The following is a 15,034-nucleotide window of genomic DNA, read 5'->3' as shown; positions in this document are numbered from 1 at the left end:
AGGAAGGTTAGAACAACCTGAATGGGCTAAGTAACAGATTGGTTAAATACAAATTTGGGTATAAAAGTTTGGAATATCCCCACACTGAAACATCATGCATGCTAATTTTGTTTCTTATAAAGTTTTTCTTTTTTATTAAATTTATTTATTTTTGGCTGCGTTGGGTCTTCGTTGCTGTGCGCAGGCTTTCTCTAGTTGCGGTGAGCGGGGGCTGCTCTTTGTTGTGGTGCATGGGCTTCTCATTGTCATGGCTTCTCTTGTTGCAGAGCACGGGCTCTAGGTGTGCAGGCTTCAGTAGTTGTGGCACGGGGGCTCAGTAGTTGTGGCCCACGGGCTCAGTAGTTGTGGTGCACGGGCTTAGTTGCTCCGCGGCATGTGGGATCTTCCCGGACCAGGGCTCAAACCCGTGTCCCCTGCACTGGCAGGCGGATTCTTAACCACTGCGCCACCAGGGGAGCCCTGCCCTTCACCTTTGACAGCTAAAGAGCAGGCTGTGGCCGGTGACAAAGGCACATTTCCACTTTAAGAAGATTGGGACCGTCACTGATGAGTGGCTTCAACCAGTCCTATGGTTGAAGCCACTGATGAATGGCTTCAACCAGTCCTATGGTTCAACCACTGTCCTATGGACTCCATCCTGAACCCTGCACTTCGAATAATTGTGTACTTATTGCTTCAATCTGCAATCCAGTTTCTGCTCCCATTCTCTCCAAGGGATTTGGCTACCATATTGGCAAGACTAAAGGATTTACCTTTTCTTAGTTTATTGTCTTGGCAGAACGACCATATATTCCAGATCCCCTTGGCTTTGCAGTTGCAACATTCACTCACAAGGAATTCTCTAGTTCCAGGCACTCCACTTCCTAGTGGCTAAGTCTCTTGGTCCCGACACCCAATGGTCTCTCCTACACTTGCACCTCAGCAGTCTCCTTCCACAAAAGCACAGCATGTCGGGATTGCCCACCTCTGCTTCCCGCCCCTCAGCAGGATTGTAATCTCTTCTGAGAGTCTGGTACCTTCAGAGACTTCCCACGTGTGATCTCAAAGGGTCACACCTGTCAAAGAAGTTTGGTCATCTCTGGACCAGGAGTTGGAAGAAATTGGGTCTTGACACATATCCTATGTAACCTTAATCAAGTTTTTTAACTTTTCTAGGTCTTGCTTCCTAATCTGAGCCATGGCAAAACAGATTGGGATCAGATAAAACCATAGACATGGATATGCTGAGGGAAATCCAAAGACCTTTGGAAGGTCTTGTTACTGCTGTGGTCACTGGTCCTGCTTTCAGGACCACTGGGGAGGCTGGGAGGACAAAATGACAAAACAGATGTGAAAATTCCCAGGATGGAGTTTCAAGCACAGTGGCCGTCAAGGGCGTGGGAGGGGAAACCTCTTATCAGCACGAGTGAGGGGAAGTGGAGGACTTCCCTGCTCAGGAGTGAGGGGGTGGCCCACAGGATGCCCGCGGGGCTCTCTGGAACCATGGTTAACTCTCGCTGTCACTTCTCACATCCCTGAGCTGGAAAGAGCTGAGTCCTAGAATAGTACCCTTTACCATGAAACCACTGGGCATGTGGGTTGAGGAAGGAGGAGGAGGAGCGATTCCCATCAAGTCTGGGGAATCATATTCTGGATAGAGTGTCAGATGCCTAGTTCATTCATACTTCATTTGGCTAAATGGACTTCATGTCTAGAGTCCGTATTACCTATCATACCCCCTCCCATTAAAACTGGTAGTTTGAGCTGCCTCTGGACACTTATTAATACCTACTGTGTAGGGCTTCCCTGGTGGTGCAGTGGTTAAGAATCCGCCTGCCAATGCAGGGGACATGGGTTCAAGCCCTGGTCCGGGAAGATCCCACATGCCACGGAGCAGCTAAGCCTGTCGGCCACAACTACTGAGCCTGCACTCTACAGCCCGCGAACCACAACTACTGAGCCCAAGTGCCACAACTACTGAAGCCCGCGCGCCTAGAGCCTATGCTCTGCAACAAGAGAAGCCACCCAATGAGAAGCCCAAGCACTGCAACGAAGTGTAGCCCCCGCTCACCACAACTAGAGAAAAGCTCACGCACAGCAACAAAGACCCAAGGCAGCCAAAAATAAAAATAAATAAATAAATTTTAAAAATACCTACTGTGTACACAGAGATAAGCATAACCCAGTTTCTGCATTAAGGAACTCCCTTTCTAGGAGCGGAGACAACCAAGTAGACAGATATTTTATAGGTGATGTGATGGAGGTAGCACAAAGGGAGGTACAGAGTTCAGTTGGAAGAGAGGTCAGGGAAGTTTCTCTAGAGGAGATGAGCACTTTTTTGGTTGTGTATTTGAGAGGCATTGGTTATCATTCTCTATCGACTTACTTAGCAATGGCCTCAAGGTATAAACCTTGGAGACCATTGATTTAGCTAAACATTTTGACACAAGCCTTTGTACTCCCTGTGTGAACGTTCACTGGTGTGAACACAGCATTATTGTTAAGACCTTCATGAATAAAAAAATTTTGCCTGCATGAGCCAAAGATCAAATCTAAGGCTAGGAGGCAAAAATCAACAAACGCACTGCGCGGCTAATCACCCACTCTTATCTATCATCATTCTTCTTATGTATTTTCATAAGAGTTATGTCCTTCCATGGCTTGAAGATCAGCGCTCCCCACTCATGTAGACGGAGGTCTCCACGTCAAGGGCTCTTCCTTAGTGAACAGTGGATTTAGTCTTGACCTGGAACTATTCATTTACAGCCAAGAGATGGTTTTCTCCATCCTTTGGGCTCTCTGACATTTTGTTTCTACCTCTGACATGACACATACCTTATTCCATCTCACGAGACAGTGATTTCTGTCACTGTCAGCACCATCACTAGACTAAGGACTCTGAGGGCAGCGATGGGTCGTCATTCAGCTCTGTCTGTCCTGACAAAGAACAGGTGACTACTCAATTGGGTTGAATGGAAATGCCAGGATAACGAAGTCTGTGTAGATTCCGGGTTACCACGAGACACATCCTTCTTCCCTTGAAGCAAGGTTCTTGACGCATGAAGATGAAACTCCATCAACCAGGAGAGACCACGAGAGATACTTGCATAAGTGATATCAGAGATTGTAGTGTTAGAGTTGGGGATGGGGGTCTTGGTGAAGATCAGAACACTTGAAGCAAGACTCACAGGAAGAAAGGAGTGAGGACAGAAAGGATAAAGAAAAGAAGTACAGTCTGTGTGCATGTGTAGGTGGTGGGAGCAGGGAGAGAGGAGAGTGATGAAGTAGGAAGACATTGTACTTTATTTAGTGACACTGAAATGCTCCGAGATGCTGCTCTGACTCCTTCTATCCCACATCTCTACAGCACCCAGGAGGCCTGGCTCCCTCTTTTCACTCTTCATTCTTCCTTTTCAAAGCAGAGGCAGGTAGCAATGTGGGACTGCGGGTGAGCAGGTGGATCAGAGTGGTTGAGCTGAAGGTGGATAGAGGTCTTGATCCCATCATCCTAATGGCCCTCATTTGCCCTGATTCATGCACTACTGTATTCCTGGCCTTTGGAAGCTTCATGTAGTCACCTTCAGGCCCACGGCAGCTGCCGAACCAGGCAGGGCTTTACAAGTACACAAGGAATTCCCTGTGGATGTCTGGGAAACACCCACAGGCTTAGATTATATACTTTATCTGTAACATAGATGAATTCATTGCCAGCTTTATCCAATTCCATTTTTATACTGGAAGAACATTCTTTATCTGGGTCTTCTACACTTGATTCTTCCTGATTTCTTTCTCCTTTTCTGTTATTGGCCCAAGGGAGCACACTGAAATCTTGATTTCTTTTGCATTCTTTGGGACAGATGGACCACACCCCTTTCCTGTATTCAGCCCTGATAAGATGGGTCTTTGTGTGTGGCGTGGCCCCTAGGGGGCCAGCAGTTTCTCTCTCTGTGGTCACATTCTATATTTGTTCTGGAGATGACAGGGTAGAAAGAAAATGGATTTTAGAGTCAGATGAACCTCAGTCCAAATCTTGGCACTGCCACTTAACAGCTGTGTGGCCTTGAGATTATCACTGAACCCTGTTCTGTCCTCTGAATCTCATTGCCTCAGGGGAATAATCACACCCTGCTCAGGGTTATGGTAGGGTTAGATGGATCTGTATAACGCGGCTTGCCTAGTGCCTGACACATAGTAAATGTTCGCTGTGCAGAAGCTACACTTCTGCTGGGGCCTTCTGCACACTGGACAGAAGCTGGACACTTTCGTTATGCCCAAGGAAATATACAGGGCACTAAAGTTCACTCTGCCTAGCAGAAGGAGGCCTGCAGTGGGACATGGAATCCTGGCTTCCTCCCCTTCTTGGGGCCAGGCCTGTGGTGACCCTAGAAAGACTGACATGAAGTCTCTAGCTTCTGGAGGTGCTAACCACCAAGAGCATGATGGTTCTCATCTACAAGCCCCTTCTAGCAGGTGTGAAGGTTCTATCTTTCTTGTTGGGTTTGCAATTCTCCCCCAAGCCTCAGTCACTGCCTTTGGTATACCACTTCCCTCTAGGGTTCAGCCCACTTCTTCTCTCCTACACCTCCCTCAGCTTTCCTCCGTGATGACACTGCTGAGGAAAAGAAAGCTGTGCAGAGGTCCTCAGCCAGCTAGCTTCAGTTTCCTTATTGGCATCATGACATCATCTGTACCCTGGAAATTCCACTCTCCCCCATCTCTGTCCCAGGCCTCAGAGTTCCTATAAAGAAGGGCTCCCAACTCAGTAGCAACACAGAGCACAGAAGGGTTCTGAAGCTTCTGGGTTCTGCAGTCCGAGCTCCAGGCAAGTCTCTCCTCAGCCAAGACCATGAAGCTCTGCATGGCTGTCCTCTCCTTCCTCGTGCTCTCAGCTGCTTTCTGCTCTCCGGCTCTCTCAGCACCAAGTAAGTCCATTCTTCCAGCTGCCACTGAGTCAGGATGTAGGCAGCGCTGACTTTTCTAGTTGGGGCTGGTCCAACACTAACATCTGGGGATGAGACAAAAGGGAGCAGGGAAGATTCCTAAGTAGCCTGCAGGTAAACGTAGAGTCTGGTAGACACTCAGTAATATTCAAGTTCCCGTTTTCTTAAGAAATAGCAACCCACAGACTGGTTTAAGCAAGTCCCTGTCTCTCTCTGTGCCTTGGTTTCCCCATCTGTAAAATGAAGGGAGTTAGACCTGTGCTCTAAGACCCAATACAGCCTGAACCTTCTAGAATCCTTTCGTGGTCTTCTCCTAGGATTCTCTATTCAGAATAAGACTCCTACTCAGAGTGGGTGGGATTAGATACAAGGGACCGTATTTGGGGATCTGGCAGATCCACAGGGATGCCCTTTGAATATCTATAACTAGAAGCCAAAATGAATAGTTCTGGGTAAAGCTTCTGTCTCACCTCGGCCTTTCTTCCCAGTGGGCTCAGACCCTCCCACTGCCTGCTGCTTCTCTTACACCCTGCGGAAGCTTCCTCGCCACTTTGTGATCGATTATTACGAGACCAGCAGTCTCTGCTCCCAGCCAGCTGTGGTGTGAGTATCAACCCTGCGGCCTTTCTTGGAGGCGAGGGTGAGGGCAGGATTAGAAAAGGGGGCCTGTTTGAGGTGAGGGGAGATGAAGCAGTAGGGAGGCAGGTGTCAGGGCTGAAGGCCTCCCTGAAAGCAGTGAGGAACAGGTCATGGTGTCACCTGCTGAGACCAGGAGAGGGCTGGGTGGGAGCTAAAGGAGGGGAAGGTGCTTTCCGGGGAGGAAGTTAGCTAGAGGCCAGGAAAACAGGGAAGGTCAAAAAGATGATAGAAGATGTGGGCTGAATTCTTAAATCATACTTAGAAAACACGTGCCAAAGTCATTGCTAGGGGCAGCAGGGAATGAATGGGGAGATATGTCCACATTGATTGCAAAACTCATTGGTTCCTAATCTGGGCAACTCAGGAGGCCACAGCTAAACCCAAGGAGGAAGTTACAAGGAATCAGGTCCCAGCAGCACCCCAGGAAGGGTCTTCTCACCCAGTAGGCTGTCCAGCATGAGCCATGGTGAAGGACGGGGAGATACCCGCCACAGGCAAGGTCCCATGGGATTCTAACCTGTCCACTCTTTGCTCCACAGATTCCAAACCAAAAGGGGCAGGCAGGTGTGCGCCAACCCCAGTGATCCCTGGGTCCAGGAGTACATGGATGACCTTGAACTGAACTGAGCTGCTCTGAGGGCGGGGCAAGTGTTCTGCAGGAAAGATCACCTGAGCCCGACGCTTCTCAGCAAGACGCACCCTCTCCACACTCATGACCCCTCCCGGTCGTCCCTGTTCCTTCTCTTAATTTAATCTTTATTACGTACTATGTTATTATTGTATTTGGTGTTGTTTCCCACTATTTATGTTTGTTTTGCCGAAGGACATGTGTCCCCCATGGGGATGGTCCACCATCACTGTTTCTCTGCTATTGCAGATACATGGATAATGCAATTGGGTCCAAGTGTTAATAAAATGTTTTAAAAATGTAGACAGTTTCTTTGTGTTTTAATTTGATTTGGGGTAAAGGGAATTGCCTGCTATTATGAATAGTTTCCAAACACAATAAGAATGAGCAATTACTGAGTCCTTAATATGGGCTAAAATGTCTAGAGATACAAACTTAACTTAATACTATTAGCAAGGATTTTAACACCCTTATGAAGTAGGGACTGTTATCCTCAATTTTACGGATGTAGAAACAGAGGCACAGAGGTGATGTGACTTGCTAAGGCATGTAGGTCTGCTTGGGGTGCACCGTGAAAGGCTGATCCAAAAAGATACCTGTGCTGCTGAGGGCTATCATTTCAACATCTTGTGGGGAAGCTGTAAATAGGAACAGCAGCACAACAGAGAGGGAAGATGAAGCAGCTCAGAATCAGAAAAGTGGGCCTCCATCACTCACTATCATTAAGAAAGTCATCTTGGGGGCTTCCCTGGTGGCGCAGTGGTTGAGAGTCCGCCTGCCGATGCAGGGGACACGGGTTCGTGCCCTGGTCCGGGAAGATCCCACATGCCGCGGAACGGCTGGGCCTGTGAGCCATGGCCGCTGAGCCTGCGCGTCCGGAGCCTGTGCTCCACAACGGGAGAGGCCACAACAGTGAGAGGCCTGCGTACTGCAAAAAAAAAAAAAAGTCATCTTGTCTCATTGGACCTCAATTTTCACCCCTGTGAAGTGGGAGTGATATTATTCACTTTGAAGGGGTGTTATGATATGATGTGTAAAGCTCTCATCGTGGGGCCTGGCGCCTGGAAGTTTCTCTCTTTCCCTCTCTGAGCCTCAGCTTTTTCACTTAAAATGGGCTATAACGTCTATCCTCCCAGGGTCATCAGGCAGATTAGATTAGTGGATCGGCCCTCTAGAGCCAAAGCAAATGCAAAGTGTGGTCATGAGGACCAAAGAACAGATGTCAGATTTGGTTCTAGAGTGTGATGGGAGTAACCCAAGGCCACTTAACAACCCTTCGGTCATGACTTCCTATGACATGGGTCAGGCAGAACATGACTCTCTAGTAGAATTACATGCACAATTAAATCTTGATTCACAAGCTGGGAGGAACCTCTCAGACCATCTGGTCCAGCCCTATCTTAGTACAGAAACTGAGGAATAAGAACTGAGAAGTGACTTTCTAAAGGCCACCCAGAGAGCATCAAGGCCAGTGTCAAGCCCCAGGTTAGTCCCCTTTTCTGTGCTCATTGTGCCATGCCTCCATGGTCCCCAAAAGGACAGCTCATCGTGTAAGTAGGGTAAAGAGGGAGCTACGTCAAAATTGTTTGTGTTCTTTTTTTTTTTATTGAACTATAGTTGATCTATAATGTGTTGTTTCAGGTGTACAGCAAAGTGATTCAGTTATATATTCATATATATATTATATATATATATATATTCTTCATATTCTTTTCCATTATAGGTTATTACAAGATATTGAATATAGTTCCCTGTGCTCTACAGTAAATCCTTGTTGTTTAGCTATTTTATATATAGTAGTGTGTATCTGTTAATTCCATACTCCTAATTGATCCCTCCCCTCTCTCCCTTTCCCATTTGGTAACCATAAGTTTGTTTTCTGTGTCTGTGAGTCTGTTTCTGTTTTGTAAATAAATTCATTTGTTTTGTTTTGTTTTTAGATTCCACATATAAGTGATAATGTACAGTATTTGTCTTTCTTTGTCTGACTTAGTACGATAATTTTCAGGTCCATCCATGTGCTGCAAATGGCAATATTTCATTCTTTTTATGGCTGAGTAATATTCCATTGTATATATGTACCACATCTTCTTTATCCACTCATCTGTCGATGGACATTTAGGTTGCTTCCATGTCCTGGCTACTGTATTGTAAATAGTGCTGCAATGAACATTGGGGTGCATGTATCTTTTCAAATTATGGTTTTCTCAGGGTATATGCCCAGGAGTGGGATTGCTGGATCATATGGTAGCTCTATTTTTAGTTTTTTAAGGAACCTCCATACTGTTCTCCATAGTGGCTTTACCAGTTTGTATTCCCACCAACAGTATAGGAGGGTTCCCTTTTCTCCACACCCTCTCCAGCATTTATTTATTTATTTTTTTTAAAAAAATGTTGAGCCTTCTTTTAATTAATTTATTTTTATTTTTGGCTGTGTTGGGTTTTCGTTTCTGTGCGAGGGCTTTCTCTAGTTGTGGCAAGCGGGGGCCACTCTTCATCGTGGTGCGTGGACCTCTCACTGTCGTGGCCTCTCTTGTTGCGGAGCACAGGCTCCAGACGCACAGGCTCAGTAGTTGTGGCTCATGGGCCTAGTTGCTCCGCGGCATGTGGGATCTTCCCAGACCAGGGCTCGAACTTGTGTCCCCTGCATTAGCAGGCAGATTCTCAACCACTGCGCCACCAGGGAAACCCCAGCATTTATTATTTGTAGACTTTTTGGTGATGTCCATTCTGACCAGTGTGAGGTGATACCTCATTGTAGTTATGATCTACATTTCTTGTTTGAATGTTCTTAGTCTGATGCAAAAGCAGAACTGAGACTATGTACCTCTCTGGGGCCAATAGACACAATTTCCTTCCTTGCCCTGCCCTCAGCCACTCCCATCATCCCAGAGCTCCTGTAGAAACCTCCTTCAGATTCTGCAGGGACTGAGAAAAGGAGGTTGGGGAGGGGCAGAACTGATCCCAAAATGTGTGAGAAGAGGCTAGCAGCAAAGAACCTGACTGGTCTTGTCTTCTACTTCTCATCTGCCTAGATCTGAGCTGTCCAATACGTAGCCACTAGCCACAAGTAGCTATTTAAATTTCAATTAAATTTAATTTCAGTTAAATAAAATTTGAAATTCAATTCCTCAGTTGTACTAGTCACATTTCAGGTGCTCACTGGCTACATGTGGTTCGTGGCTGCCACGTCGCATGGTGCAAATGTAGAACATTCCTATCATCATAGGAAGTTCCATTGGACCAATATCCTCAGGGCCTAAAGGGAGGGAAAGGACGGGTAATTGGGGTGGCCAGGAAGGTTAGGGTATGGTCTTTGGTGAAAGATACACACCATTCTGAGGGAAGGGGTTGGGAGAGAGAATTCATGATCCCCAGGCCTGAGACAAGGTATAGATCTCTGTGGTAGGCTGAATAATGGCCCCCAAGATGTTCACATCCTAATCCCCAGAATCTGTGAATATTCCTTTATAAGGTAAAAAAGCCTTTGCAGATGTGATCAAGTTAAGAATCTTGAGATGAAGAGATTATCCTGGATTATTTGTCTGGATCCTAAATCTGATCATAAGTGTCCTTATAAGAGGGTGCAGAAGGAGATGTGACCACAGAAGAGAAGGCAATGTGAAAACAAAAGCAAGATGCCATGCTGCTGGCTTTGAAGATGGAGGAAGAGGCCACGAGCCAAGAAATGCAAGAATGCAGCTCTAGAAGCTGGAAAAGGCAAGAAAATGGTTTCTCTCCTAAAACTTCCAGAAGGAGCACAGCCACCTTGATGTCAGCTCAGTGGATGAGATTGTGGACTTCTGACCTCTAGAACTTTAAGAGCATAACTGTGTATTTTTTTAGGACACCAAGTTTGTGTAATTTGTTACAGCAGCAATAGGAAACTAATACAGTCACCAATGGAAGGGTCATTGACAATGACCCCCTCCAGCTTAGTGTGGAAGGGAATGGAACATTCTAGAAGGTGAGACAAACTTACCCACAGGAGAAACTCAGGGCAAAGTGGACACATTCCAAGGTGACAGATTATGATGAGGTGAGGCATCTCAAGAGGAGGGGCTGCTTCAGCAGCTGAGTGTGAGGGCTGAGGCTTCACCAAAGATTCAACACCCACCAGCCACATTATGAGGAAGCCTGGAGACTTCTCTGGTGCTCCAGTGGCTAAGACTCCACGCTCCCAATTCAGGGGGCCCGGGTTCAATCCCTGGTCAGGGAACTAGATCCCACATGCTGCAACTAAGCGTTCGCATGCCGCAGCTAAAGATCCCGTATGCCGCAACAAAGGTCCCACGTGCCATAACTAAGACCCGATGCAGGCAAACAAAATAAATAAGTATCAAAAAAAAAAAGAGAGAGAGGAAGCCTGACTCTTATTGAGACTCCTGGGGCCCTCTGGGCATCTTGGTCTCCTATCTGGAGGAATCTACCCTCTCATTTGTCTATTGAACCCCAGAGCAAAGCCATGGCTCATGTCTGGTTTCATTATTAGAGAGAAGGCAGGGTTAGGGCCAGAATCTGGACCTCCTCCCTCACAGTGGAGCCCTTTCCCCACACCTCCCTGCCCCTGAGGTGTGGAGAAGAGAGAAACTCAGCTTCACAGAGGCCGGATCACCAAGGAAGACAGCAGTAGGCCTGAACACCCTCATGAAGAAATGCTTTACCAGGGAATTACAGATGACAGCATGGACCCCTTGTGGTGTGGCAAAGTAGGACTTCACCTGTTGTGCAACATCAGACTTTGTTTTTTCTTTTCTCCTCTTTTCATAAAACTTCCTTTTCTCACCCAGAGGCCAGGGAGCTTGTATCTGCTTTCAAGACTGTCTGGTTGAGGTTTCTCTGGGTTTCTGGGTGGGGACCAGAAGAGATGAGGCAGGATAGGGGGTGAGCACCATTGGATGCCAGCCCTGTGTTTTCTGCTTTTGTGCAGTGCCTGCCTCTTCCCATCTCCCTCTCTAGACAGGAGGAAGTCTGTTTCCTCATGTTCTGGTTTATGCAAACTTTCTGTCCTCTCACTACCTCACCCCAACCCAGAGTCTTCTGTAATGTTCCCATGATACAGGCATTTTCCTCATAGGAGGCCAGAAGCTGAGCGAGCAGAAGCCAGGGATGTGAGCTGAGCTGCAGAGGGTGAAAGAAACCACAGCTCTTCCTGATGACCGGGCCCAGCGGCCCCAAGGCTGTCTTGAGCTGCTTTGCATACTCACCCTTCAAAGACCCAGGAGTCCTGTCATGGCTTCCTGGGTTGGGTCCATGACTCTGGCCCATTTGTCCAACCCTAAGCTCCTCTGAGCTCGCCAAGTCTCTTGGAAAGGCTGGCAGCCTTCCTGGGCTGTGCCTCCTTCCAACCCCACTACACCCTCTTCCAGGGCAGGGATGGGACCCTATTAATCATTCTCAGATGCCTAACTTTTTGGCTCACATCTTTCCTTTATCTTCCCTCTAGCGTCTATCTTATTTTTCTCTCCTGTTATGTGGAAAGCTAGCTCTTAAATCATGAATTTTAAAAACACATCTACACTTTATGGTATCAACCCTATCTCCAGTTTCGTGTGGGGTTTGGCCTTATCCCCATCCTACCATGTCCACCCAAATCCTTTTCTCCCCAAAAGCTGAGATCTTGAAATGGAAAGCCTGTGCTTTCAGAACTAGTATGTAGAGTCTGAAAGAAAACCGACTGAGGAACTCAGTTGACTTGCTTCTCTAAGCTGTGTCCACCCTCCCCCAAGGACAGTGAGTGTATTTTATAATTGACTGTTGCAACACAGAGGAATGCCAGTGAGTATAGGGAAGTAGGGGAAGGAGGGAAGACACCTTGTAATTCCTCCAAATATTATCTGTTACACACTTAAAGTCATGCAGAAAGGCAGCAGGCCCCCAGGTGTTAAGGAGATGTCGTTAGTCGGATATGTGCTTTCTCACTTTTTAATTTCATCATCTCTGACCTAACAAGGTCTCATGCTCTGTAACACAATGTCTTGGTGTTCATCCCCAACTCTTTATGGAACAGGACAAAGATGACAAAGATACAACATAAACAAGATCTGGGACTAGGGAGCTGAGCGTGCAGTTGGGTGTTTAAAGGATTTGACAGGGTTGGGAAATGACTCTCTGGAATATGAAATTCCAGGAAAAATGGAATTCCAGCAAATTCAGGAGTCTGAACATGGAAGCTGTGACAGCCTCGAGGTCTCGTGCCATTTAAAAAAATAAAAGAAATACAACTTTGATGGCTGCAAGTACGATGGGTGGGTTTTACAGACTGAGTGTTACTGGCCCAAAACTTGGGTCTGCTCCCTCGCAGGCAGTAAAGCCAGTCTACTGACACCGGACTGTGGTGAAGGAAAGTGCAGTGTTTATTGTAAGGTGTCATACAAGGAGTTGGGGACAGCTAGTGCTCAGAAAGCCTGAACTCCCGGATGGGTCTCAGCAAAGCCTATTTAAAGGCAAGGTGGGAAGGGGAGTCCCAGGGTCTGTGATCAGCTAGTGCACAATTCTCCGATTGTTTGATGGTAAGGGTGTCACAGGGGTTAAAATGATCAATCCTTAGTCTCCAGTAGGCCTGGGGACTATGTGCTCACGGTCATTAAGTAGTTAATTTCTTCCATTTGGGGGTTATTTTAGCATCTGTAAAACAACTCAGGAGATGTGCATCAGAGACTATTATCTGGGTACTTCAGAACGGAGCTAAAGCAGAGGATATGGGAGAAGGGTCTGTCCCAGGAAGGCCCCATAGAGTCCTGCTCAGTTACAGGAGGACATCTAGGAATTCCCAAGGTCTTGACTCAGTCTTCTCCCTTCATTGTTCATTTGCATCTCATGGCTGCTGCAGACACCTGACCCTTTCAAATGATAATAGGTCATGAGAATTTAGCAAAGCCCCCAATTTGTGATTGTCACTCGAGTACCAGAAATCCACTTTTTCTAGGGACATCATTTTGTTTTGTTTTTCACAAAGAAATAAAGGTTTTATTTGGTAGGTAAAGCACTCCGCATTATTTCCAGGTGCATGAAAAGCATCTGCAGAGCTTTTCTGGACCCCAGGACTGGAGAGTCCACATCAGTGGGTCTCTGGTGGGTTTGGGAGTATTTGCAAGGCATGACTTTCTTTGAGTCTCACTTTCTTCATCTGGGACATGGGGGTGCCAATGGAAGCAGCCCTTCAGGCTTGTGAGCCTTCAGTGAGATGGTGGGTGTAAAGTACAAGTACAGGACCTGCCAGGCAATTGCGTGCTTCATAAAGTTCAGGTATTGGAGAGAGTCCCTCCTTAATAACCTTGCAGCACCTGTTTTTGCAATGCCTGCTTCAGCAAGACTATTCCAGGCCATGATTATGCTTTGCTTCATACTTGGAACTGAAGTGCTAGAGTAACCAGCAGGTTATATTGGGTTACACAACTTCTGCTAATTAAATGTCTTTACTGTGGTGAGAATTTTTTGCCTTATATCCCCAACTGGGATACATCCCAAGGGGCCTATGGGACTATATACAGCTGGAAATAGTCCATTAAAAACTTCAGGGGAGAGGGATAAATTAGGAGGTTGGGATTAACAGTTACACACTACTATATAGAAAATAGGTAAACAACAAGGACCTACTGTAGAGCACAGGGAACTATATTCAGTATCTTGTAATAACATAATGGAAAAAAATCTGAAAAAGAATAGCTACGTGTGTATATGTATAACTGAATCACTGTGCTGTACACCTGAAACTAACACAGCACTGTAAATCAACTCTACTTCAAGAAAGACATAAATAAATAGAATTAAAAAAAATTTAACTTGTGAATATTACCTTATATGGCAATAGTGACTTTGCAGACATGACTAAAGTAAGGTTTTGTTTGTTTGTTTGTTTGTTTTTGCGGTACACGGGCCTCCCACTGTTGTGGCCTCTCCCGTTGTGTAGCACAGGCTCCGGACGCACAGGCTCAGCGGCCATGGCTCACGGGCCCAGCCGCTCTGTGGCATGTGGGATCCTCCCGGACCGGGGCATGATTCCGTGTCCCCTGCATCAGTAGGCAGACTCTCAACCACTGCGCCACCAGGGAAGCCCCTAAAGTAAGGATTTTGAGATGAGGAGATTATCCTGGACTTCCTGGGTAGGTCCTAAATGTAATCACAAACGTCTATGTGGGAGGGAGGCAGAGGGAGACTTGTCACAGATTGGGAGAAGGCAAAGTGAAGACAGAGCAGAATTTTGAAGGTGTTATGCTGCTGGCCTTAAAGATGGAAGAAGGGGTCAAGAGCCGAGGAATGCAGCTCTAGCAGCTAGAACAAGCAAGGAAGGTCTTATCCCCTAGAGCTCTGGAAGGAGTTGCCCTGCCCATACTTTAGAATGTATACCTTGATTTCAATCTTCTGAGCTCCAGAACTGCAAGAGAATAAATTTATGTTGTTTAAAAAAAAAATTTAACTTGGGGACGCAAGACTACAAATGTACTGGATCAGTGTGTGAGAAATCCATGTCTCCTTCACTGTGGTTGGAAGTGTAAATTGTATAGTCTTTTTTTTCCTTTCAGTTTTGTTGAGAGATAATTGGCATACAGCACTGTGTATGTTTAAGGTGTGAAACATGATTTGACTTATATACATCGTGAAATGATTATCACCGTGAGTTGAGTGAACATGCATCATCTCATAGAGATAACAGCAGTAAGAAATTTTAAAAAATGTTTTTTCCTTGTGATGTGAACTCTTAAGATTTATTCTTTTAGCAGCTTTCATTTATAACACGTAGCAGTACTGATTATCTTTACCATGTTGTATATTATATCCCTGATACTTACGTATCTTGTAACTGGAAGATTGTACCTTCTGATTGCCTTCATCTAATTCCCCCTTC

At 46.3% G+C, this 15,034-nt stretch overlaps 1 protein-coding gene across 6 annotated transcripts in view; it reads left to right on the top strand.

Annotated features, from left to right (window-relative positions):
* LOC132511360 (C-C motif chemokine 4) overlaps nucleotides 1-6,453 on the top strand; it is a 90,668-nt gene extending 84,215 nt beyond the window's left edge. For 5 of the 6 annotated variants that reach the window (XM_060134487.1, XM_060134489.1, XM_060134491.1 and 2 more), the window contains 3 exons: nucleotides 4,706-4,901; nucleotides 5,408-5,522; nucleotides 6,098-6,453. In XM_060134487.1, coding sequence (XP_059990470.1) covers nucleotides 4,826-4,901; nucleotides 5,408-5,522; nucleotides 6,098-6,185 — 279 coding nt within the window. In that variant the 5' untranslated portion in view covers nucleotides 4,706-4,825 and the 3' untranslated portion in view covers nucleotides 6,186-6,453. Of the gene's footprint in view, nucleotides 1-2,670; nucleotides 4,902-5,407; nucleotides 5,523-6,097 lie in introns of those variants that run through there. The other variant, XM_060134488.1, reaches the window with a different exon arrangement.
* Nucleotides 6,454-15,034: the final 8,581 nt, after the last annotated feature.

This window comes from Lagenorhynchus albirostris, chromosome 20 (genome assembly GCF_949774975.1).
Source record: "Lagenorhynchus albirostris chromosome 20, mLagAlb1.1, whole genome shotgun sequence".
In the NCBI taxonomy this organism is placed as follows: Eukaryota; Metazoa; Chordata; class Mammalia; order Artiodactyla; family Delphinidae; genus Lagenorhynchus; species Lagenorhynchus albirostris.
This window is presented reverse-complemented; position numbering and strand designations above follow the sequence as displayed.